The sequence below is a fragment of the Gavialis gangeticus genome, unplaced genomic scaffold (genome assembly GCF_001723915.1).
Source record: "Gavialis gangeticus isolate Ggan-Ray unplaced genomic scaffold, GavGan_comp1, whole genome shotgun sequence".
NCBI classification, from domain to species: Eukaryota; Metazoa; Chordata; order Crocodylia; family Gavialidae; genus Gavialis; species Gavialis gangeticus.
This window is the reverse complement of record NW_017729024.1, coordinates 19665661-19692013: the sequence shown is the minus strand read 5'-3', so window position 1 is coordinate 19692013 and position 26353 is coordinate 19665661. Positions and strand designations below refer to the sequence as shown.

Below are 26353 nucleotides of genomic sequence, written 5' to 3'. Positions count from 1 at the left end.
CATGCTGGGTATCCCTCAGGATATTGCCGTCAGCCAGTCTGTTAAGGATGGCCTCTTTGATAATATTTTCCAAGAACTTTCCCAGGATAGAGGTCAGGCCGATAGGCCTGTAGTTTGCTGGATCTACTTTCCTCCCTTTCTTGAAGGTAGGCACCACAATGGCCTTCTTTCAATCTTCAGGCACTTCACCAGAGCAACAGGAGTTCTCTAAGATCCATGCCAGAGGCTGGGCTATGATGCTTGCTAGGTCCTTGAGTAACCTTGGGTGTGAACTGTCAGGGCCAGCTGACTTGAAGGTATCCAGCCTGTCAAGGTGTTTCTTCATAAGGTCAGCTTCGATGGAGGGCAAGGAATCTCCCTCACCCGGGCCTCCCTGACCCACAGTGGGCAGGGGTGTCCCATGAGACTGGTTAAAAACTGACTCAAAGTACCCATTGAGCAAGTTTGCTTTTTCATGGGCACCGGTTTAGCAGGGGTCCAATTTGCCCTTGCTTTTCCTCTGGCTCCCCACATATCTAAAAAAGGACTTTTTATTGTCCTTGATATTTGTAGCTAGCTGGAGTTCCATTGCAGCCTTGGCTTTCTTGGTTTGCTCCCTGCAGGTCTGGACTAAAGCAGAGTATTCCTCCTTGGCAGTGGTTCCAGTCCTCCATCCTTTGTAAGTCTTCCTTTTAAGATTCAGGAGGTCTGCCAGTTCCCTGGAGAGCCAAGCGGGCCACTGTGCCCTTTTGCTGCCTTTCCTCCGAGACGGGATGGACTTTGCTTGCGCATCCAGGATTGCTCCCTTAAGGAGCAGCCACTCATCCTGAACTCCCCTCCCCTTTGGGTTTTGGCCCTTTAGGGCCTCACTGACAAGCCTCCTTAGTTTGTCAAAGTCAGGTTTCCTGAAGTTGAGGACTTCTGTATTACTGACTGACTTGCCAGCTTTATGGCAGATGGTGAAGGTCATCAGCTCATGGTCACTGTCACCCAGCTTCCCTTTGATCAGTAGGTCACTGATTTGGTTGTCTCCGGTTGCCGGTACGAGGTCGAGCAGTGCTTTACCTCTGGTCAGCCCACAGACTTCCTGCATCGGATAGAGGTGATCCACACACAAGAGAAAGCTTTGCAACCTCTCGGATTTGGCTGAGTGCATCCACAAGATGTCTGGATAGTTAAAGTCTCTGTGACAACCATGCACAGGGAGCGCATGGCCTCAGCCAATTCCCTGGCAAACTCCTGGGCAAGGTCTTGACCCTGGGAAGGGGGTCTATAGTAGACAGATTATAATAAGAAAGAGATATCCTATCACTGGAACACAATAGGACATGCTATACTGTCATCTGACATGCTAAACCTAGTGCAATCTAAGCCAGGAAACAGCATCTTACAGGCTCTTCCAATAAAATGTGTAGTGACAGCTATATGGCTATGTCAGGCACAAAGGAAGTACCTCTTGCAAAACCACAGTGTGGGATGTGGTTGAAAATTCTACAGACATTAACTCAAATGATCAAATCCAAACCAAACTTTGGTATCTATTACTGGAAATCATATCATGGGCTAAGATTTTTCAAAAGCTCTGTTAAGACTGTGTACAGTGTTCTTTAAAATGTCTAATATATCATTTTGGCGTACCTTGGTATTATTTAATCAAACATCTGATGTATAACCTTATTTGCAGAATTTAGGGAGTCAGTGTCTATACAGCTCTACTTTACTTTCAAATGCCAAAGGAAAAGAAATAATGGTTTGAGCATTATTGTTCAAAAAATAATATGTATGTTATTTCATTTTTTTAAAGTGCTGTCTTAACTGCATATGTATATCCAGATGCAGTAGAAATTTGATGTAATAAAACAAATTGATGACTTAGTATATGACTACGCCATCAAAGGACCTTGCCTGGGAGTACTGCATCAAAGCATGGCAGACTTGTTCAATATGCTACATCCTGATACCAATGTAACATAGTCTCTAAGCACTACCCTAAGGTAGCTACATTGATTTAATAGATTTCATAGACATTAGGGCTGGAAGGGATCTCGTAAGATCAATGGGTCCAGCCCCCTGCCCAAGGGGCAGGAAGTCAGCTAGGGTCAAAGGATCCCAGCAAGATAAATGTCCAAATGTTTCTTGATAGTGTCCAGAGGAGGTGCTTGCACCACCTCTGGGGAGAGTTTGTTTCAGGCCTTGGGGGCTCAGACAATAAAGAAGTTTTTCCTTATGTCCAGCCTAAAACAGTCTTGCAGGAGTTTGTGACAGTTGGACCTTGTCATCCCCTGGGGTGCTCTGGTGAACAGGTGTTTTCCCATATCCTGATGCACACCCCTTATGTACATATAGGCTGCTACTAAGTCACCCCTGAGACTGCGCTTCTCCAAGCTGAAGAGGCCCATGGCTCACAGCCTCTCTTCATAAGGCCTCTTCTCTTGCCCTCTGGTCATGCGCATGGCTCTCCTCTGGACTCTTTCAAGCTTCTCCACATCCTTTCTAAATTGTGGAGCCCAGCATCCACAGTTGCATCAGTTTGGGGTGGAACATAACACAAAGCAGACATGGCATATTTCCCTGTTGTACTTCTTGGTGTACACCTTTAATAGTGTAGATATGTACATCAGACTAGCTTTCAATCCTATAGATCAGGGGTTTTCAACCTTTTCAAGTCTGCATACCCCCAGCAGCCGGTCGAGAAAGCAGGAGGCCCCTGGCAACCAGACGGGGGCCGGGGGGCAGTGGCAGCACCCACTGCCGAGTTTCCCCTGAGGCCATCTCAGGTACCCCCAGGAGTACACGTACTCCCAATTGAAAACCCCTGCGATGGATAATAAGTTTTTCTGCAAAACCCAAATTATGTCAACTTAGATCTGTTCCAAAACAAAATTTTACAATTCCCCACCCCACAATTTTCCTCCTATTCCCCCACAAATTTTGGAATTAATCGAAGAATCAAAATTGACCAACTGTTGGCCAGCTGCAGAACAGTAGAGGGAGCCAACATTGTTAAATGGTCATTTGTACATGTGGCTATTCAATTTGCCTAATCAACAAACAGATGCTATTTACAGTTCCTTGTGAAGAGTGAATCTGTATTATTGTTGCTCCTCTCAAAATTTGGTCCTGAGAATGTTTCTGGGAACATTTATTTATTCTTCATACCTGTGCTTTTATTTGAGAAAGATGGTCCCATCCCTTCTAATACAATTTGTCTTTCTTTGGCTGCAAACCAAATGTTTTCTATCTGTGCTTTTACATGTCTTTTATTACTTTAGTATATGCACACATTCTCTTTTCATCTTAAAAAGTGATAACTCCAAAGCCTACAAGTACCATACTACTAAGCCCTGGGTTCTTAGAACATTTTATAAGCTAAGTACAAGTGAGATCATTACTTTGGTGGGATCCTTTAGAGTATTAGCTATACTAAGAATATTCCCAATGTTCTGCATGCTGGTGAAGCTGAATCTCTTAGAAACACAGGAACTTTTTTGTAAAATTCTGTATGTTTGGGCAAAGCATTAGGGAATACTTACTAGTGATTAAAATTCCACCCTTTCTACTCAGTATAGATCTAATACCCTTAAAATGGTGGGTATGGGGATATGTGGTTTATAAGGCACTCTGGAATCTTTCTGGGGGAAAGATATTGTATATAAACGATCAAAGTTTCTATCTTTATTATTTATTACTACTCTTTAAATGTTGTGTGCTTAGTTCTGAATAACATACCAGATACATCTAATAAAATTTAATACACTGCTCAGAAATTGCTGAACATATGATTCCAGATTTATCTGGTGTAAATCAGCATTGTTGTGTTGAAATCAATGGAAGTCTATGGTGTACTAATTCAGGATCTGGCTCTCTGCTCCAGGCATTTGTTGTTGTCCAGTTAATTTGAATGGATGTTCCCTAGAAAGATGATTTCAGAACACATTTATGTTCCTGCATCAGCAAGGGTAGTTAAGTAAACTCAGACAGCTGTACTGTTTGGTTTTCACTTGAACCCATAAAATTAGGCACACAGAAACTGAGTAGGGTCTACTGAGTTAGCTTGTATAAAAAAGAGAAATATATTTATATTCGAATGGCTATTTCTAACCTTTCATGAAGATTTAGTGGGTATATAAAGTCCATTGAACCCAGTGTTCATCAAATGAACACATTTTGCCAGTGGTGAAACACGTGTGTGGAAAGAGAGGTAATTTGAAAGAAAGAAGAGCAAAGTCTCTGCAGAGTATCCATTTCTCCCAAGTCAGTATATACAAAACTGGAACACCCACAACTTGTCACTGAAAGTAAACTACAAAACCTTTAGGGCCTGATTTTTTCAAAACCTCAAAAGCCTAAGGCTGCCTGGAAAAAAATGCCAGTAATTGCAGGTCTGATTTGTATGTGCAGTTGCCACAAATACACATGCAAATTTGATATTTGTGTACAAATGGTCAGTTAGTGTTTAACCAACTATTTTTATACATACATAGTCATTTGCACAAGCTACATGGCAACTCCATGTGACCTTGTTTTTTTAAGTTAAGAGAATCAGGCTTCTATGTTATTAAACAACAATATAACATAAGCCTTGCAAATAAAATGGGAAGTATACAGAACCAGTGTTTTTAACCACTAAGGCACGTCCAGACATGCAGGGGCGTGTGCTTGCAGCAGTACACTTGCTGCAGTGCACACCCCTGCATATGTGCTTCATTGTGGGACAAATTGTCTCGCAACAAGCAAACTTCCCTTTCCCACCTCCTCCAGGCTCTTCAACCGGGAGAGCTAGCTGGCCCCAGCAGTCTTACCTGGTAGCTTGGAGCAGCGGGGGCACAGGCTGAGTAGCACGGAAGTCTGGCTGGCAACCAGAGCATTGCCTGGACAGCCCAGCCTCCATGTGTGCTGGCACACCATTGCTTTTTGCTCCTTTTTTTTTTTTTTTGCTACCTGGAAATCCTGGTAGCAAATTTTGGCCCCGCTCTACAAATTTGCAGTGCGGGGCACATTTGAACATTTGTGGTGCCACAGAGAGGTTTGTGGTGCCACGAACTGCATGTGCCTGCATGTAGGGACATGGCCTAAGAGCCTATTCTCATCAAAGTCAATATCCAGAGTTCTTTTGATTTCAGCGGTGGTAGCACTGAGCTCTAAATTGTCATGTAAATATTTATTTGAGGTATGGATAGAAGATACCATCTTTGAATCTGTAGTTATTAAACATATTCAGTTGTTTCCTTATTTATATTGCTCACAAATAAAGAACATACCATGGTAAACCAGCATTCAAATTTTTTTGGAGGGGGAGAGAATTTGGTCAGGCTTTTTACAATCCTGTGCTCATTTATTTATTGGCTTACATGTACAATCTACAGTTATGATTTAACAGTATAATAGCTTGTAATAATACCATTCACTTAAGATGTGGTCTAGTGGCCAATGAAGTCAATAGAAAGTTCCCAAATATTAGGTATCAGACCCTAAGAGGACAGGCTACGGGACCTGAACCTGTTCAGCCTCCTCAAGAAAAGGCTGAGGGAGGATCTAGTGGCCTGTTACAAACTAGTCAGGGGGGACCAGCAGGCACTGGGGAAGTCCCTGTTCCCCCAAGCACTGCCAGGAGTGACCAGGAATAATGGTCACAAGTTGGCAGAGGGTAGATCTAGGCTAGATATCAGGAGGCGCTACTTCACGGTCAGGGCAGCTAGGATCTGGCACCAACTTCCAAGAGAAGTGGTGCTGGCTCCTACCCTGGGGGTCTTTAAGAGGAGGCTAGATGAACACCTCGCTGGGATCGTTTGACTTCCGTACTCTTTCCTGCCATGGCAGGGGGTTGGACTCAATGATCTGCTCAGGTCCCTTCCAACCCTAGAAACTATGAAACTTTTACTTAGTACATTTTAGCAGGGAAATCCCGATCACATATCAGTCAAATTCACCTGACGAGGCTTCTGTGAGGAAGATATTATGACTTTCATATTAGACCTATGGAAACTGAGGCACAGAGAAGTGAAATGGCTTACTTGCTGGCTGAGGAAGTGTTAGGAATATAACCCAAATTTACTACCTACTATTTGCATGCCTTAACCACAAGAGTATCTGTCTTTGGGGCAGGGGAATGAGCAAATGGAAAAAAAATGACTCAGGCAAAAAGTTTTAGAAGTCAAGAAACCTGAACTTAGTGGGAGCAAGTGAGCAGCAGATTTTGCAAGTGACTTACACAGTGTGAAGGAGGAACAATCTTTGTGTCTGCTATTTGGGCATTTGTTTATTTGGGGTCTATAGTTATTGAGGCTGGTATGTGGGGAAGGTTGTACTGTGCTGGTACAGGTGCGTGGGTGTGCAACCATGGCAATGGTAACAGCAAGGGAGGAAACCTGAAATTATGGCAGACATGAAGATGAGTAGGTGCAGAATTTTGGGTTGCACATTAGCCAAGAGTGGCTCCTGATGGAAGCAATGTATGCTGTAAGTGTTGCCTGGTAGAATGGATAGGAAAATGCAACAGCCATGGTAGAGTTTCATTTAGTTTTTAAAAATATGATGAAGTAGAGGAGAGAGTAGGTTCTACATACAACAAAGAATTTGCAATCACCTGCTTAACAAAAGGATCTAGCAGCAGACCCCTTAGATGATAAGGAAGGACCTATAAGACTGGAGAACTGTGTTTTAGAGATCAAGACATGCAAGGATAAATTGAGAATTGCCAAAAGTGAAGATGAGGTAGATTGTAAAGAATATCATAATAAATATTAAAAGTTTGCTCAGGTATTTTATTATAAAGGCAAGAAAAGAAGTTAAGCTATTGTAGAAGGCATTGGTGATATCTTGGCTGGAATACTATACACAGTTCTGGTCTATAATGTTCAAGAAAAATGGACTGAAATTGGAACAGGAACAGAGAAGTGCTACTAGATGACCACAGGTATGGAATGCCCATCTTATGAGAGGAAGTAAGAAGAGTTTAGCCTAGTTAGTGTAGCAAAATGAGTCTGAGATGGGACATAAGGGAAATAATTGCTGTTGATATTAAGAGACTGGACTCAATGACCCAGAAGGTCCCTTTCCTAGGTGTATAGTGCAATAGAGGAGTACTTTTCCATTGTGTGGATCTCCTCTTTTGTTTGCAGTTGTGTAGATTATTTATATTTCTGTTCATGTTGGCAAACCACAATTATATCAGCTTCTTACTTGTGGAAGTCTTATTATCCAAGTATTTATGCATATTCCCAATTTCATTGTATTAAATGTTTTGTCCTCTATGAAAACAGTTAAACACGTTCCACATTTCCTTTATTTCTTCCTTCCATCTATATTTTTCCACTTTTCTCACTTTGATGTCAATCCTTGGACTGACCTTCTAACTTGCCTTCAATTTTTGCCAGTTCTTGCAATATTAATATAGGTCCTGCATTATTTTTTTTTTATTTATTTTGGATTTTTTCCCTTAAATTTGATCCTGGAGTTATGAGAATATTAATTATTATTAATCACAGTACTAATACTAATATCTCTAAAGCTAATTTTGTTGACAGTCTTATGTCTGTGTGTTCTTGACTCATGAATTTTGACTGCTGATAGTGGACAACGCTATTGTTCTCTTTCCTAATTATTTGACTGCCCTGGCAGTTGACAATTCCAGTCATTCTAGCATCTCTTATCCCTGAGGGGATATTGTTTCCTCTTCTCAACAGTTGCCACTAGCTAAGCTGTTCCTGCTTCTTCTTTCTAGCTGTTTTTGCAGCTTCCAGGATCTCATTTGCAATGAAAGATCTGTATATCAGTAGAAACAGTTGGATACATGGAAGAAAGCCATGATCCTGTAAACAGACAACACTCTGCAAATCATCACTGGATGATCTGCAGGCCACCAGTGGATCACTGAACACTAAATTTTAGAACCTCTAATCTAGTGAAGTGAGTCCTAACCCAGGAATCAGGAAACCTGCTTTTTGTCCTCAGCATTATCACTAATCAGCAGGCAACTGGCCATAACTTAACCTCTCTTTGCTTCTGTGTACCATTTATAAAACCATGGATAAGAAAGATCTTCAGTAATAGGTTTTTTATCTGTGGACAAAAAGGGGCTACAAAAGTGCAAAGGAACATTATTATTCCTTCCAGAATATAGTAGCACATCTAATTAAATGGCCCTTCTTGCCCAGTGATTGGGTTTTAAAATATAACAGCACAGCCAAGCATAATAGAAAAGAAAAAAGAAAAAAAAAAGTTCAGCTGATTTTTGGATAACTCTGCCTAGTGACTTCAGCAGATTTCAGAGATTATGGGTAGCAGGTGAAATTCCTGCAGATGTTATGTTCTTTATTAGAGGAGCACCGATATATTGGTCCATATCGGATCAGCACTAATAAAAGGAAAATTGACATTGGCAATCAGCTTTTTTTGACTGATAATGTCACTGATAAATGCTGTGTGCATGCACGCAGCCACAGCATGCATGCAGCCAGGAACGCAGCCTGGCAGCTAGGAGAGCAGCATCCGGCCAGTAAGATTGTGGAGGTGTGAAGGTGCATGGGGAGGGCATATCGAGGCCCCCACAGTGAGGGAGGAAGTAGGGCTAGGGCAGAGGCAGGTGTTGCCCAGCCGGGGCAGGACACGGGGCAGAGCCATGGGCGGCTTGTCTAAGAGGCATAGTGGGGTAGGGAGAGAAAGAGCAGTTCCCTGCCACTGCATGCACCCCAGGGAAGGCATGGAGGGGGCATGTCCCCCCCATACTTGTGCACGGGACGAGGGTGGGCTGCCCACTCTGGGCTTAGGACCAGAGGCTGTGCTGGCCTCTTCCTGGCAGGGGGCTGGGCTGGGACTGCGCTCAGGGCAGGCAGGGGTAGCACTGGGAGTGGGAATTACAGGGTGGGGTACAGCCACCTCAGAAGTCGCTGTAGCCCCCCACTTGTAGTCTCCGCTCCCAGCGCTGCTGCTGCCTGCCCCATCCTCATCCTCCCCGAGTGCAGCCCTGGCCCACCCCTCCCTGCCCCTGCAGTCGGGAAGAGGCTGGTGAAGCCACTGGACCCAAGCCCACAGCGGGCAGCCCACCCTTGGCCTGTGCACAAATCTGGGGGGCACATGCCTCCCATGCCTCCCCCATGGCGTGCACAGTGGGAGGGAGCTATGCCCCCACTCCACTTCCCTGCGTCTCCCAGACGAGCCACCTGTGGCTCCATCCCGTGTCCCACCCCAGCCTGGCTGGGCAGGACCTGCTTGTGCCCCTGCCCAAGCCCCATTCCCTCCCTCACCATGGGGGCCTCAATCTACCCCCCCAAGCCCCTTCCCCCACAACAGTATCAGCCAAGATATCAGTATCAGCCAAGAAAAATCTTTACTGGTACACCTCTACTTTTTGTATCTTGTCAGTTCATACCTTTTTGCCCATGCTTTTCTCCCTGGCTGGTGTGGAGGATGGGCTGTTTCCATGGCTCTTGTTCCATTCTAGGTTAAATGCAAGAAAGTTGGTATAGAAAATAATGCAAATAAAATACAGACCTAGATAGCAAGAAGCAGTAGCAGTGGAAGTAGCAAGGTAGATATAAATGTGAAAATAACATAAAATTGTAATTCAGATTTTACTTTTTATGCAATCTCTCCTTTGTTTTATGTATTATAATGATAATACATGGGAGTCACTTCAAATGTGGGAATCATACCACTTAATTGTGCTCTAAGTTCCAGAGGTTTTATGTTGGCAGCCTAATTGATTTATTTCCTCCTAAACCAGAGGTCTCACTGATTACCCTTCAAAAACAGTATATGTAAAGAGACTGTTTAATTTAACTGTTTAAAATTGCTTGTCTTACACCTATCTCACCGTTGGAAATTAACCTCCCAGGCTTCCCTAATAACTGAATTTAACAGGTTAATCCACTTCTCCACTGTTGCCCACAGTTTTTAGTGTTTGCTTACCTTTCTAAGTGGATCTCTGAATCCATCTATACTATCTCTGCTAGGAGTAAAGAGGCACAAGGGAAAACTTCTCAAAGGAGGAATGTAATTAGTGGGTTAAAATGACTAAAGGTTTATGCTTACTGTAGCTCAGGTGGGAAACAGAAGGTCCCCTGAGCCATGATTTATGTTTTCGATTCTGGGACAGACAAAATGGCCTCTAGCATACTGTGTAAGAGCTGCTTTAAGTTTCAGCAGCTGGTGGTGGGGTCAGGAGCATCCCACCTGGGTAAGCCAAGGATAGGCTGGTGCCAGAGCGTGCAATATTCCTGCACACTTTTATGCAGAGGGTTGGGGGAACTATCGATTTTGAGTTGGCTTTATGTCTCTCAGCATTCTCTGGAGGCTGTGATTGCCCCTACCTCAGCATCCCAAAGCTGTGGGAAGAATGGCCACAGAACTGACCCTAAGAATTCAGGGCCAAGTTCTGCCTTGTGCAGGTAAGCAAAATGGGGACTGATGCAAGATTCCTTCACTGGTGTCCCCTACGGGATGCAGAGGAGCATAGCAGTTGGCAAACTCCCTTGGCAGTCTGGGGAAGTTTCTGAGGCATTTTGCCTAAGTAATAATGCTAATTGTGTTCATGTTTACACAGTGCAGGGCTGCACTCATCTGTCTAAGCTGCCAAAGACCTTGTGTGGGGTGTAGCGTGTGACCAGAACTCAAAAAGAGAGGCACAAATGGATTATTTATGTAAAAATATAAAATGCAGTGGGATTTTTTCATTTCATACAGCAACTCTTTCTACAAGCTCTATTTCATGATTCTTTATCTGTGATGTAAATCACTGTCAACAATCCCTGCCTATTTTCAAAACCAAAATTTGTGTGGAACACAGTTAACTTTGGGACTCAAATGAAGCATATTTGAGAGGTAGGTCTACCCTGTATATATGGGCCTGTACCTATCAGAGTTAAGCTCTTTGATTGCTGCATGACAATTCCAGCTTTGCAAACCTCTTCCTTGGTCTTAGCATGGTTTATAATTTGGGCTTTAATATTGATAACATTATCAAAATAACAATCCCTGATGCATAACAACTCCCTGATTCTGCTAGTTCCTGTTATTAAAAACCCAACCAATTAAATCCTTTCCTGTGTCACACTTGCCAAATCCAGGGTATAACAGACCATAAGAACCTGCAAGTTCCAGGTGAAACCCGGTGAAAGTTTGTTTTAATCAACTGACCATAATAATCCAAGAACTATTTTAGTAGAGTCCTGCTTTTGTAACATCAGTGGATTTTGCAGCATAACACTTTGCCAAGTAACAAAGCTTTGCTGCAACCCAGATGTGTGGAACCATAATTTATTTTCTCCTTCTATCATGCTGTGCATACAAAAAAAAAATATACAGGTGATTGATTAAAAGTCATTCTTTTGCTGAACCAGAATTGGATTTTGGATGCAACAAAATACTTTCCTGCAAGTGCTTTCACCCACAGGTACTGTTGTTTATACTCATTTGGTTTGCCAGATGCTCAGTGACAACATTGTATTGTTGTAGTCTGTTTTCCACATGCCTTATTTGTTCCCAAGGCACAGCTCTTCTTTGGCTTTTTCTTTATAAAAACAAATAAGGCAAAGGAAAAAACTCTTTACAAATGTTTTAAAACTGCTAAAACTTGGACAATGGGTTTTGCTTCTTTCTCTACCTCCAGCTGAAACAATGGAGGTCCTGAGCTTTAATCTCCTTAGCCCTAAGGGGGTCTTCTAATTATCGCAGCCATTGCACAGGCTTACATGTTCTGACATTCTCCTCTCCATTCAACTGTAGGCTCCTTTATGGCTATTGCCTCCTCACTGGAAATGGAAGAGCCTTAAATTTTAAGAATAGGTGAAGTTTACCTTCTAGATCAGAGCGAGGAGAACAAAGCATTCTCTAAGTTCCTTTCCAGGATTTACAAATGACCAAAGGCTTTCTCTCAACATTGCAAAAGCTGCTTTAAATTGGTAGTATTGTTAACGCTTTAGTTCTGCCTTATTTAGATGTCAGAAGGATTAGCAACTGAAAAAATAAGTGGTTACTACAGACATGGGAAAAGATCATAGGCAGGACAGCAAGTCATTGGAAATATACTTATACATTTACAGAAAAAAAATATTTGAAGAAACAAGTTACAAATAAAATACCATCAGAACCCCAGGCACTTGCTGCCTTACCAGACTCATGTGTGTGCTGAATTGAACAGCAGGAGTTCATTTGCTGAAATGGAATTGTGTTGTACTGAATCAGCAGTCCATCAGCAGTGTAGACTTCCAGAGGTTAGGAATCTAAATTAGGACATAAGTGAAAATTTTATGAAGATTAAAAAAAATTAAAAAAGAAACAAACCTCACCACCAGATGAACGGCTTTAGATTCTTGCGAGCTTACGTGTTTTGAGACTGAGCTATTAACTCAGTACCAAATTGTTTATACAGTTAAAAACATGGCTTTATAAAATCTTTACTGAATTGTACTGACAATAGAATGTACTGGGCCAGATTCTTAGCCGGTATCCACTGGCATGATTCCAGTGACTTCAATGGGACCGTGCTAATTTATACCAGCTGAGGACCTGCTCCATTACTGTCATCTATTCTCCTATTCATACCTTTTTGTAGAAAAGCCTGTACAGTGAGCAGTGGATGCTTTCTCAAACTTCAGAATCTCAGTGGTAGGCTGCCTTAATCAATCTAAATCCCAAAGCCAGTTAGTTGCTACTTTATTTCTATTTATGGGTTTCCAGGTGGAACTCTGTACTGGATCTCTGAATGCCACTTCCTCTGGAAGAGGAAAGCAGGCATGTTGGCCCTGTGGTTAGAGACTGGGATATACAAAACTAAAATGCTACCTGTGTTTGCACAACTCAGGGGACACAAATGATCAGTAAATCTTCCCTAATGGGGAAGATTTGAATGTACAGACATTCAAAAATCTCAAGCCTGGATTGATTAATTCTTTGCAGGTTAGTCTAACCTGTGTAGACTGAACCAATTTGCCAGTGAATAGGCATTCACTTTTGATTCCAGAAATGAAGGCACATGCCTGCAGTGGCTCAGGCAAGAAGCCAGGGGGTGCTAGAATAAGCCCTTGGCTGGAGGGAAGCTGAGCTGGTGTGGGGGGGGAGGGGGCGGAGGCGCAGGGCATGGCCAGGCCCTGGCAAGCCACTGAGTATGATTGGGGAGGGGTTTAAACCCCTACTCTGGTCTACAGAGACCCTAGCCGGAGTGTGCCTGGAGGGGGAAGCAACCCCTGCCAGGGGTCCCTCCCACCTCTTCTCACTCGTTCACTGCTCCAGCTGCTTCAGTGGCAGGAGTGGGGGTGAGGCCAGAACCTGGTAGCCTGAGATGCAGGTGGAGCTTAATCCTCTCATTGGAGACAGCAGGGATGTGGGCACTGACACAGCACTGGTGCCATCCCATGCTGAAAATCCTCTCAGGCAGGGCCCAAGCTGCAGTGCCTGAGCTAAGTCCCTTGGAGGAGCATTGAGCCAGCCATGGGGAGTGGGGATGTGATCTGGCTGCAGATATGGGGAAGGCAAGGAGCCAGGGCTAATCTCAGAGCCTGACTCACTATTGCCCCCTGCTGCAGCAGCATGGCCTGGACTGGGGCAGCTCTAGGGGGTGGGGGTCAGTACCCACCACCTTCTGCTTCCAGGCCTGTGCAGGGACCGTGTTTTGCAGGCGGACTGCAACTGGAGTGCAACTCCCTGCCCCCTCCCTTTCCTGGCAATGGTGGCAGAGACAAAATGAGCCATTGCGGCGGGCAGAGGTGAAGCATCTGTCACCTGCCACCTGCTTGTGACGGTGCTGTGTGCTCAGAGCAGGCTGCCACAGCCTAGTTGCTGTTCATGCCCTGGGCCATGGGGCCAGGCTGGACTGGGTTTCAATGGTCCATTGCCTTCTCCTACCACTGCCCATTCCCCTGGCCCACGGCAGCCTGCTCCGAGCTTCTGGTGCCACTGTGAGCAGGTGAGGCATGGCAGGAGCAGCAACTGGAGGTGAGGGGAGCAGAACAGCCCTGTTGGCCCCAGCCAGCATGCAGCTTTCCCTTGCCCCCAGTGGCTCCTCCTTCTCCCACTCTTGTGCCTGCTGCACTACTCCAGGCAGCGGTGGTGTGGGGAGAGAAGAAACTTCAGCCTGGGAGCTTCTGCCTAGTGCATGGAGCTCTGGCTCTAGCTCTTGGCTGCCTTCCACCCTCTCCTTCCCATCCACAGGGGCTGCTCATTGCATTAGGCAGGCGGAAGGCAGCTGGAGCTGGATCTCCGTGCTCTGGGTAGAAGCCTCTGGGCTGAAGCTTCTCCCTTCACTGCCACCTGGAGTGGTGCAGCAGGGGCAGGAGTGGGAGGAGGAGGAGGAGTCACTGGAGGCCAGGGAAAGCTGTGTGCTGGCTGAGGCCGGCAGGGCTGTTCTGCTCCCCTCACCTCCACCTGTGGCTCCTGCCATCCTGAGCAGCTCTGGGTGGGTGGAAGCTTCAGCTGGAGGTGAGGGGAGCAGAACAGCTCTGCCATTCTGGTGATGGATCTCCACGTGCTGGGCAGAAGCTGCCGGGCTGAAGCTTCCACTTGCCTGGAGCTGCATGGTGCCGCAGAAGCCACCAGGCTGAAGCTTCCCGCCTGCCCACCCAGAGTGGCATGGCAGGGGTAGGGGCAGCAGTGGCAGCTGGAGACGAGGGAGGCAGAAAAGCCCTGCTGACCCCGACCAGTGCACAGCCTGTGGTGCAGCTCTAGCCACCGGGTGCTGCACAGAACTGTGGGTCAACAGTGGCTGCTGGGTTCTGGGCCCGCCAGTGCCTGCAAGCCAACTCGGGCAGCCTGTTGCACAGCCAGCAGGTGCCCAGCCAACAGCTGGACCCAGCTGTCACAGAGCCACAGCTGGCTGGGAAGGGCCCTGCCCCCATGGCCTGGTTGGACCCTTCTCAGCTGGCTTCAGCTCCATGACAGCCCCGCCCAATCTGGCTGTGCGGTTCCCATGGCACCAGTGCAAGCTGCAGCCCACTGAGAAGGGCCTGACCCTGTGGCCCAGCTGGCCCCTCTGTGTTCACTCTCAGCAGTGCCCACGGGCTGGCCCAGCTTAGCCCCATAGCCACAGATGAGGCAGACTCTGGCCACACCCACTGATGGAGTGGGGGGGGGATGCCTAACAGGGCCCAGCCAGGCAGACCCCAGCTGCTGGGGGGACAGAGGATGGAGGGGGAGATTAAATCTCTCTCTCCCCATTTGCTTCAGGCTGTGGATGGGGCTGGGCACACCTCCCTGCCACCGCTCGAGCAGCGAGAGGGGGAATGCCCGACAGGGGCTGCTACACCCCAGCCAGGCAGACCCTGGCTGTGGTCCCACAGTGGGAGTAGGAGGAACGCACCCCCTCCCTGCTCCCTTTCCGTCAGGGGCCCTGCCTGGCCTGCATCTGGCCGCACCCCTACCCAGCTCCAGCTACAGAGCAGGTTTATCTTAAATTAGTTTCGGCCATTTTGAAACTGGTTTATGTGCACACAACTTATGTTCTGTTACATATTTAAACCAATTTCTGGTCGCTTACACCAGTTTATGTGTAACATTTGTCTCTAGCCAATAATGGGACAGCAATAGATGTTTTAGGATGGGGGAATTTCTAGGTGGCATAAAGCTGTGTATGTGGCTTGGTGCCATCTTCTTTAGCCTCCCCCAGTGCAGAAAGTGGGTCAGGGTAAATCCACCTTAGGTGTTATGCCAATTGTAGCATGGTTCAGAACTGAAGATATCTGAAGTAACTCCATGGAAGTCCTGCTCTGTGGAGTTATTCTACGTGTCCAGTGAAACTGAAACCAACTCCTGACTATATTCTTTCTGTGACATCAATCTGACAGATAAGGAAAGGATTAGTGTGTTTTACACAGATTTCTTTTATTTCTGTTAGGAAGCTTTCTTAATAAAACATACTTATTATAATTTCATATAGAACAGTGAAATACTATGGGGTCTGAATCTGGTTTTATAGAATAAATCGGTTCTAAATATGGTAGAACTTCTTTAATTTTAACATTGCTAATCCATTTGCTTTAAAATTAATATATATCACAGTAGACTTCCCCTCTTTCAGCAAAATGTATTAGCAAAGAGGTATAGGGCGATCTCACATTACTTAAAATCAATAATTTCTCCAAAATATACTGGAAGAAATGAGCTAGCACATTATGAAATATGATAAAATAAAATTGTCAAAATACAAAGCACATTGTATGATTTATTCTGCTGTTGGGTTGCATCTAAATGTGCATTTGCTAATTTAAAACATTTAGTAATTTGTAATGCATACCCCAGTGATCAGGAGGAAGTTTTACTGAATACTACTTTTCAAAGATCATCATGAGTCATGCACTACCGTTTAACTGTAAAGACAGTGGGAACAGGGAACTGTGGAGTGGAAAATATGTTTTAGGCCTTCTAAATGGTAGTGCACTTTTAGGACAAATTTCAGATATTCTTGTGTAGCCAAGAATAACATTTGGCTCCTAATTAGAACTATTCTACTAAAATTCTGAAGTTTTTCGGTAGTGTTTTTTTATTTTTAGATTCTGTCCAATAGCAGAGCCGGAAATCCCCAAGTCCCAAAAACCCCCAGCAAAACCTGTGTAGCCTGTAATATTTTGTAGTATGCAAAATAAAATATAGATATTAAACTAGTTTATTTGTAACTAATGTTACACAGAGGCAGATGCCATAGCCATTGGTAAAACCTGATGCCTTTTGTACCCCAGGGCTAAAATAATTTCCCCAGTTTTGATTAGTATAAGAGTGTTATGCAGTCTTTGATAGCAACAGCACTAGAGGGAGACATGACCTTATGTACTACGAGATATCTTGTCCCAACATTCTATTATTATACCAGGAAAGAGTCCCCTTTGTCTGTTTTCATTATTATTGTATTACTTATTTTCTGTAAAACGAATATAGCAAATGTAGCATAACTTGTGTTAGTAACATGAATTTTTGTCTTTGCAGGTGTTGTATTTCACTATCGCGCAGCAAGTAGTAGATATACTCTGAGTTTTAAGCAAGCTCAGGAGGCTTGTCTGGACAACGGTGCTGTCATAGCAACCCCTGAACAACTGAAAGCTGCATACGAAGATGGATTTGAGCAATGTGATGCTGGCTGGGTGTCTGACCAAACAGTTAGGTGAGATGTTCAATTTGCCTCTTGACCAGGGTCCCCAAAAGTGATAAACTTGACTTGTTCGTACTTGAAATGCTACCTTACTGTAACAATAAAAACTAACATACTGTATTTCAGATACCCAATTAGGCAACCCAGAATTGGCTGCTTTGGAGATAAAATGGGAATGGCAGGAGTCAGGACATATGGATTCCGTCTTCCTAATGAAACTTATGATGTATATTGCTATGTGGAACGTTTAGAAGGTAAGATTGGCCTATATTTATATTGCATGATGAACTGTAAAATAATTGGAGAACTAATAAGACAGACAAGGCAGTGAAGCAAAAACCTCTGTATAAAATACATCTAGACTATTTTGCATATAAAAAAATTCTGGATAAAATGAGCCTATAGTTTGTGGTAGAAGAAGCCTTAATTAAAGGGGAATGTGGAGGTGGTAAAGTTTGCAAAATGGCTATGCAGGTTTTGAGCTGCTATAGTTAGTAACAGTAGAGTTTACTATGAGGTTGTTTTGGAAAGTATCTTTGCATTTTTAGAATGCTTAGAATTTTTAGATTGTTTTGCTTTTTATATGAATTATACTTCTTTTTCCTGTTTTGAAAATAAATTGACTGACATACTTAATGAAGTTAATAGAAAATGTTCTGTTAACTTCAGTTGTGTCTGGATTAGACCTAAGGAAATATTGAAATTAATTCCCCCAGCTTTTTATTTTTACTCTGTTAATAAGATAATTTTCACTTCCTTATGATACAAGACAGGGATATACTATGTTACTCATTGCTTTAAGTAATGGCTACTGTGATTTTGTGAGTTAAGTGCACGTATATAGCTAAGAGATGAAGTACAAGCATTACTGGAGGTGTAGTTCTGAAATAAAAGCACATATCTATTGAAAAACCTTGCAAGATGCTAGATTAAGAGCCTTTAGCATCAAGCGGAATGCTTTCCTAAGTGCTCAACATTAATTTTACTCTGCTTTTGCTCTACTACACCCACAGACAAACTGCTCACTTGCATTCCTAAACTTTAGTGCATTCACTGACCAAGAATTCTGGACACTCAAGGGTAATCTTGACCCAAGACTTGTGAATTCAACCTGTGCGTATCTTAGCTTGTCCAAGAAAATCAAGAGTAACTGGTTCTAGTTCTGATTCAAATAGTCAGCATCTGATTCAGAGAAGGAATCTTCACTTCCTCTCTCAAACATGCATTAAAGGACCCTGCACAGTGGTTCTAGCCAGCTTCTAACCAATGTCAAACCTCCCATTTCTAAGCAAACCCATAGAAACATAGCCAAGGGTCAACCAATATTCATCTAATTGAAGCTAAGCAAAGGAGGATTCAGGCCAGGTCATGAAACTGGAACTGCTTAAGTGACGATGATGGATGTTTTTCTCCTGTCTGTGCATAGCAAACAGACCTCCTTTCTCATCCCCTTTTGGCAGCATTAGACAATGTCAAATATGAGATGCTGTTGGTTCACTTGAGACACGTGGTAGGGGTCAAGAGGAATTATTACTTTGACCTGGGACTTTCCTGCTGGGATATACCCGATGAGCATACTTAATGCATGATAGGAAACTGCTTCTGCACTTTCCATCTGTGTTTTTTCATTATAACCTGGATAGATATTAAGGCTAGAGGAGGATCATAATGATGATCTACTCAGACATCCTTATTTTTTATTTTCATACCTATAGTCTTTTTGGACTAAAGTTTTCAAGGAAATAGAAATATTTGGGGTAAAAGAAAATATCTGAGAAAATATACTCTGATATGTGGATAAGGCTGTGTGGCACCAGTTATATATTCTGATATGCAAGAGACTATTACATTTACTTTTTCCTTGAGTGTGTATGGGTAGAGGAGACCATATGCATGGCTTGTAAAATACAGTAGGGGATCCGGCTGCAACTTGGTACAAGTGTTTCAATGTTAGAGGACATTTCATGAGAACTTGAGCAATATGGCAAGTCTTTCTGTCTAGGTAAGAACACAGGAGCCATAATCGTGCTCTACATGTAGTAAAAATGGTTGCTAAAAGGACAAACATTGATTCTGAATATAAGGTTTGTTTGAAATTGCATAGCACAAAAAGAAATTAATGAATGGAGCCATTTGCCCTTGGAGATAGTTAGATAAACTACAGACACAAGTGTAATTTATATGAAAAGTAAACACTGCCTAAAACTACATTCATTGTTTTGCTTTGCTTCATAATAACATATGAATCCCATGGAAGTAGGCCATAGCTTTTAGGACTTGGAGCCACATGGTGTTTAAGACTGTGCATCATTTAGAGCTTAGTTCTGCAAGAGAATGAGCTGCTTTTGTGAGCTAGTGAACATCCAAAACTCCTATTCAAGACAAAGGGAATTGATGGTATTTGGCACCTTGTTAGATTGGTCTTATATATTCTCCGTCTCAGTTATTATATTGTTCATACCTGCAGAGGCAGATATTACCCTGAAGAGCTGATTAAGGGCCAGATCTGTCAGCCTTACTATTACTAAATAGTACCTTAACTGAATAATACCATTATTGACGACAATGGGACTACTCATAGAGTAAGGCACAACTTGACAGACATAAGGATATCAGAATCTGGCCCATAATGAAGATGCCTATTAAGGAAATTATTGTGCAATCATTTATATACTGGCATTGTATCAGAGACAGCACTAACCCAGATGGTCCTAAAATAATGGTGGGAATATCTGCAGTGCACTTTAGCTTAAATATGTATTGAATTTACAGTACTAATTTGGTTAGTTCCAGATGAAGATATGTATGACCAAGCAGCATTTTGGCTTTCTTCTTTCTTTGTTTCTGGCTTTCCAAAAATCACAGTCAGGCTGAGGCATAGATTTCTCCATGAAACACAAACAATTACGTTAAATTAAAACCAGCTATCTAGGCTAAATCTTACCATTTCCTTGTTCTTAGGAAAGCCATAGCGATTAAAGGCCGTGCACAATTATGAGTAAAATATTTTGAGTTTGTTAAAAAAATGGGAATATTATTATGGGAGTTTAAAATTTCTGCACTTTAATGATGAAAAAGAGACTAGAAAAAAAGCATTATTTCATTAAACCAAGTGTGGGCATAGTGGCTTATAGTAGACTAATTTAAACTTTTCATATTTCATTGCAACTCATTAGTGCTAACTTTTGAATACCTTTATATATAAAAATCAGTGCTTGCAGTTTAATGTTCCATAAATGAGCTATTAATCAATCTTTAAAGATCTGGGGCCAATTTAACCCCTTTACTTCTTGAAACAAGAGCCCCATCAGCAGTATATGATTCTGCCTCAAATATTCATGAATCAAAAGTGATTAGTATTGCTGGAAGCCAGAACAGGATCCTGCTTTATATACCTAAGCTCGCTTATTAGCTGAAGAGCTGGGAGAAGTGGTGGAAAGACAAAACAAAAATGCCAGTTAGAAGCTGTGTATGTAACACATGCAAACAGTGAGTTGTTTAGGAAAGCTCTTTTGGGCTGGGGATTGAAGGACTAGAAAGAACCTTTTCCAGCGATGCACTTCTTTCCCCACCTATTATGGGAAAACCACACAAAGGGAAATTGGGCACCCAGACCCTCCTAGGCCACACTGATTATGACTTCAAGGCTGTTTTTTTTGCAAATGCAGCCTCTTTGCCTCTTTGGGGTTTCAGAGAGACAGCTCCCAACAGCACTTTTGGAGAGACACACGCGGGCAGAGACTGGAACTGCAACTGAGGTTGCTGACCTATGGTTGAGAAACACACTAAGATTGGGGCCAAGAGCAGGAGACTGAGAAGTGGGGTGACGGACTCTAGTCCCAGGAAGCCAGTGCCTCTCGGAGTTTGTCCATATAAATGAAGACACCAGGTTCTGGGGGAAGGAGGGGTTATCAGGCAAGAGGCTGATTGATAAGTCTAGGTGATCAAATGCAGATTGTACAGAACCTGAATCTGACTGGAACTGGCCAATATTTGAGTGGAGCCCAAGTAAAGATAGGATTTATGGAAGGAGCTGGGTGCTGGGGCAATAGGTTGCAGTGGCTAGAGGGAAAGTAGACCAGGAGTTGCTTCCTAGCAAGGGGGGATGCCATTTTGTTTCTCAGCCAAAAGGACTGAGCAAGCAAGCTCCATCATGTAGAAATGTGAGCCCCACAGTTCCATTATGCTTGTGAGTTGAGTCCTGTAGGCTCTCCCATGTCCTAGGATCCAGAGGAAGATCATGGGTAGTAGTTACTGCACGCTAAGGGACACTTGGTTTTCTCATGAAACTCCATCTCCACCATATGTTGAAGGCCCATTGAGAAAGGCCTGGTTGCTATTTTGTGATTATTTACTATTTATTGCTGTGGTTCATTACTCATTTAATATACCCACCTGAATCCCTGACTTGTTTCTTTTCCATTTTTGCTAATTTATCCCTATACTTTCCAGGAGTAAAATGTTCTTTTTTTCTTGGTTGGTCTATGATTTCTAGAACTCGAGGACATTGCTAGAAGAAAGCTTTATGTCAGGGGTGTCCAACTTTTTTGAATATGGGGTTGGATCATGAACTTTTCATCATCCAGTGGGCCGGTGAGCCATATTCAAAGACCCCACAGGAAGCAGTATCACATCACTCCCCTGAAATGAAAGTACACTGTTTACTTTCATTTCCTGTTGCAGCACCTCGGGCCTCAGAAAACAGCTTGGAGGGCCACATGGTGGCCCACGGGCCATATGTTGGACAAGCCTGCTTTATGTTAACTTATGTATCTGGCTAATGGAGCACTGAGTGTCAACAACCCAGGGCCTGTTGGTTCTCAGCTGGGTCACTGAACCCCAGAGAAGGGAAGAATAAAGAATTCTGTCACCCTTGGGATTCAAAGAAAAGTACTAGAAATATACTTAAAAAATATAATGTGAGGTTATCCACTGTATTCTAGATGGGGCATGAGAATAGAGTTCTTGGGTCCTAAAGTCTGGCTGATTGCTGATACGCAGTTGCTCACACAAGTCCCCCATCCAGGGTAGTGAATCCATGTTGTGTAAGAAGCCTCTGGCCATGGTTCTAGCCCACCCATATTTCCACTCTTTCTTTTAAAGTATATGAAAGTTCATGAAACAAATGCATGAAGAAAGACTTCTGACTCCCAAGACTACTTCTGGTGGGAGTGAATGAGTAAATTAAGTTTCAGCAAAATGAAGTTTGTAACAAAACCAGCTGATAAGCCTTTAGATCCAAAGCTTTTTGGCAGGAGGGTGGTAGCGAGTCAACCTTTGTCTTCAACAAAAACCTTGCCTTCCCTGTCTAGCTTGTTGAATCTGACAGAAATAAAAAAGAAACTTTAGTCACATGCCTTTTTTAAAATAAGTAATGCAAATACAGAGAGCAGGAAAATCCTGGGGATCTTTGAGTCCTCTGACTGCAGAGGGCAGGCTCTCAATCTGCTGCTTGATTTGGAAAGGGGGCCAAAGATAATACACATTGCATTATTGTCTGTAATCTAAACATTGTCATGGTTTCCATTTCACCCCTGCTATTACAGGGCATGACCAGCGCTAGTTTTTTCTCCACTTATCCTCTAGATCCTGGAGCTTGCCCAGGCAATTTTGCTGAGTTATTTCTCAGTGTGGAATCCAGCTAAGAAAACATTACAGATTGCTTTTAACTGAAAGAAAAATCAATACTCCCTTGCTTTGGTTTTGGAAGCTAGGTCATTCCTTTGCCTGCCAGATGAGTTTTCTGTTTATTCCCTGAATGTGTGAAGAAGTATACTCCTGATGTTTTGATTGGGAAACCTTGCCACTTTCAAACACTATAATTAAGTAGCTCAAGATCTAGGATAGGGTTAATCCCTCTTTTAAGTATGAAACTTAATACCATCATTAGTGCTCAGGAGTTATTTTTAGAGAAGGCATTACTAGTTTAATTATATGTTATTAGCTTCACCAGCAACTTTTAAGTTTCTTAGAGGAAATCTGTTTGTAAAGGCCAAATTCTCTTCTCTACTAGGTATATCAGTGTTGTGAAAGCCAGGATTGGAACCTAAATGAAGTTCCTTTCCCAAATCTAGTTGATGGCCTCAGGTCAATTTTGATGTAGAGACTTGGGAAATAGGGTGCAGAACCTTATTTTCCCTAGTGAATCTTTGTCATTTCCACAGGAAATTCCTTGAAGAGTTAGAAGTTCTTCTTTTAAACATGAATGCCTGTTCCTCTTAAAACACCTATCATCAGTCCCTCAGTTAATGGAGTAGCGTGTAGACATAAGAGAGGAACAATATGGCTCCTTGAATAAGTTATGCTACTGTGAAAGAAGCAACCAGAGGTACAATGAATGAGGATGGCCCTCTCTTCAGCTACCTCATAGTATCCAGAGCCTGTGAGCAGGGAGAGAGTACAGGAGAGTACATCCCTTCCCTACAGTACATAGGCAGGCTGCCTGCACTTACTGAACAAAGAGAATGAGAGATGCTTTATTTGTACCCTCAACGCTTCCCATACCAGCATGATGACTGTTTAGTAAAATGTCCCCTGTAGCACATGGCTACAGTGCTGCAAGGTGGCAGTACGTGGCTCACATTTCCTATAAGAGTACTAAAGGACGCCTCAAGGAACTATCACAGCAATCCGGCATGTGCTTTGTTGCTAGTATAATTCATATCAATTAGTCTGTTGGAAACCTTTTCCCTCCTCTCTGTTCAGTGGACAGATGTAATTTTTTTTTTTACTGTAGTTTAGTAAAATTGCCAAGCAACTTTTAGATATTTTTAGGTTTATATAACAAGAATCAACAGTCACAGTTTTTTTTCTTCGGCATGATGGTTTTGTACTCTGCTTTCAAACGCAGGGGAAATTAACACTACAACAGACTTTATTTCTTTTTAAATTGGACAGGCTCACAGCAGACTAACTTTTTAGTGTCAGTGTCTGGTAATTGGAATTCAGCGTTAAGTGTGCTATTGGACTGTTTTAAAATGAGAAGCTTTGGATTCTTAGCATCTCATCCCTGCTGGTACAAATACAAACTGCTATGTTTTAACATCGTTAACCGCTATGGGATAACAATAAAAGTATTTTGCTGATTGCTTTGGCATCTTTTGCATTCTTTGTGCCTTCACCTTTCCAAAACTTTTAATAAGTCTGATAAGTGGAAATGGACATAAAGCTTCACTATTTTTTTTATGGCTGGACCTACTTTAATTAGTCTACATTTTTCTTTAAATGTATTTTTTGTTTTAACCTTTATGAAGTTTTGCTCATAAACTGAACTTCAGACACAGATGGTATCTGTGTGAAAGCAGCAGACTTTGGATAATTGTCCAGCTAGGCCCTAGGTCTGTTAGAGCAATTCAGTAGATTAAAAGCCATTACACCCACTGTACAAATGTGCAGTATTATCAATTTGGCAAAAGCAGGCAGGTTTCAAGTTTTGCACTCATAAAAATTTCCTTATGGAATAGTGAAAGGTAAATATTGAACAGGGTGGGTCTCTCTTGCATGAACACAATTTACAACCATAAAAATGTCCATCCCACCAATTTCAGGGTAAAGCCAGCAGCAAAAGACGCAAGTACTCAGACTTATATGTAGAATCTAATGTGTGGATATGAAAATATGGGCACAAATTCTGTGGGACATGCTGTGCCTTTTACACCAAAGTCCATACATTAGGCTAGCTAAATAAATACACATAAATATTCATTTAAAATTCCCTTAAGTGTCATTTTGGTCTGGTTGGAACAACTGTTGCGCACTCAGCATGGACCAGCTTCTTGGGCCTTGTTACACATTTATTTTTTAGGCAGCTCTTGGAGCTCTTAATCCCTGGGTTGTCCACACATTAATACCTGAAACTAGTTTTAAGCACACTTCAGGCATCTTAAAGTTACACCACTCCAGGGCAGGTTTCTCTCTGATCTGTGTTGCCCAGCTCATGTTCCATTAATGTGTGGCCACTCCCCACAGATCAACCAACCAAGTTGCAGCCCTCCAGCACCCCAGGATGCAGAATCCCCTCCCTCACCCTTCTGTTCTCTGTGGACAAACTTTACACCCCCTGAACTCTACTGTCCAGGGGCAGTTGTGGCACCAAGCCAACTCCCACTCTTCCCCCAGGGGTGTAACTTTCCCACCGTCAGGGGTGCAACCCCATGAAAACAGCCTGCAGAGCACAGGTTGCGGGGCATGGGTGGGTCCAGGAGTGGGGTCTGGTTGTGGGGAAAAAAAGAGCCCAATTGGGTCCCCATGAATTAGGGCTTCCTTCCCAGGACAAGGGAAGTAGCTTTTCCAAAAGTGCCTTCCCTCATTGCTTCTACTTCCCAGCTGCTCTGGGAAGCATGACTAGCACCCCTCCACCCCAATCCCAAATCCCAATTTATTAAAATATGAGTTTTTTAATTTAGTTCCTTTTTATTTCTTTTTACATTTTTTTTTTAATTTTATCCTTCAGTCGTTGACTCTTCTCTACCCTTCCCCCATCCCATTTCCTTTCCACCTCAGATTTTGTTACCCACCCCCATTACACCTCTTTCATGACCTTGTTCCCCCAGCCCATCTCTTCCCCACCAAGAGCAGGGACAGACGCCTGTCCTGGCTCACCAGCCCTGTAGCAGCAACTCATAGCTGTAGATCCTAGTCAGGAAGCTGCTTGTTAGCCCTCTGGTGGCAAGTCACAGCTGTGCAGGTGTGGGGACAATCAGAGAAGGTTTTTAGCCTTACGGTGTGATTGCTCCAAACTCATCTATCCCCAACACTGATCAACATTTTAGCAGCTCAAAGTGCAACATGTACCAAGACCCTTAGTTGGTGTAAGTCAATGAAATCAGTAGAGCAACTTTGTTCGGCACCCCCTAAGAATCCATCTGTGTACATAGACTTTTTTCTTTCCATCCATGTACTAAATTTCTCTTAGGCAGATGACATGAGGGTGATTAGTTTTATTTGCTTTCAGATATGTCACATCTGTGGCTCTTATGCCATTAGCAAATCATTCAAAATACATTATTTGGAAGACTGTTTTACTTCACTTGTACAGTATAACTTAATGTTCTCTGGTAATAAAGAGCATATTATTTTCCTTTTTAATAATCTTTTTTTAATACGCTTCCATTTCTTATCTACTTAGGGCTGAGTTCTCCTAGGCTATTATGTGGGTCCATAATTTTTGGCCTTCAAAGCAAAGGAAGAAAATTAGAGCTGGTGCTTTAGGGAGGACCTTTGTTTACTGTTCCAGTGTTGTATGTTGCTCCTGTGGAGAAAATGTGGAGACAGTGCCATGCCTCTATACTTGACTCTGCA

The 26353-nt window shown here is 43.1% G+C and overlaps 1 protein-coding gene across 1 annotated transcript in view; it reads left to right on the top strand.

Moving 5' to 3' along the window:
* The window catches only part of VCAN (versican), a 180254-nt gene that overhangs the window by 11760 nt on the left and 142141 nt on the right, over positions 1–26353 (top strand). The window contains 2 exon segments of the mRNA XM_019516926.1: positions 16891–17065; positions 17180–17307. Of these exon segments, the coding sequence (XP_019372471.1) occupies positions 16891–17065; positions 17180–17307 (303 nt within the window).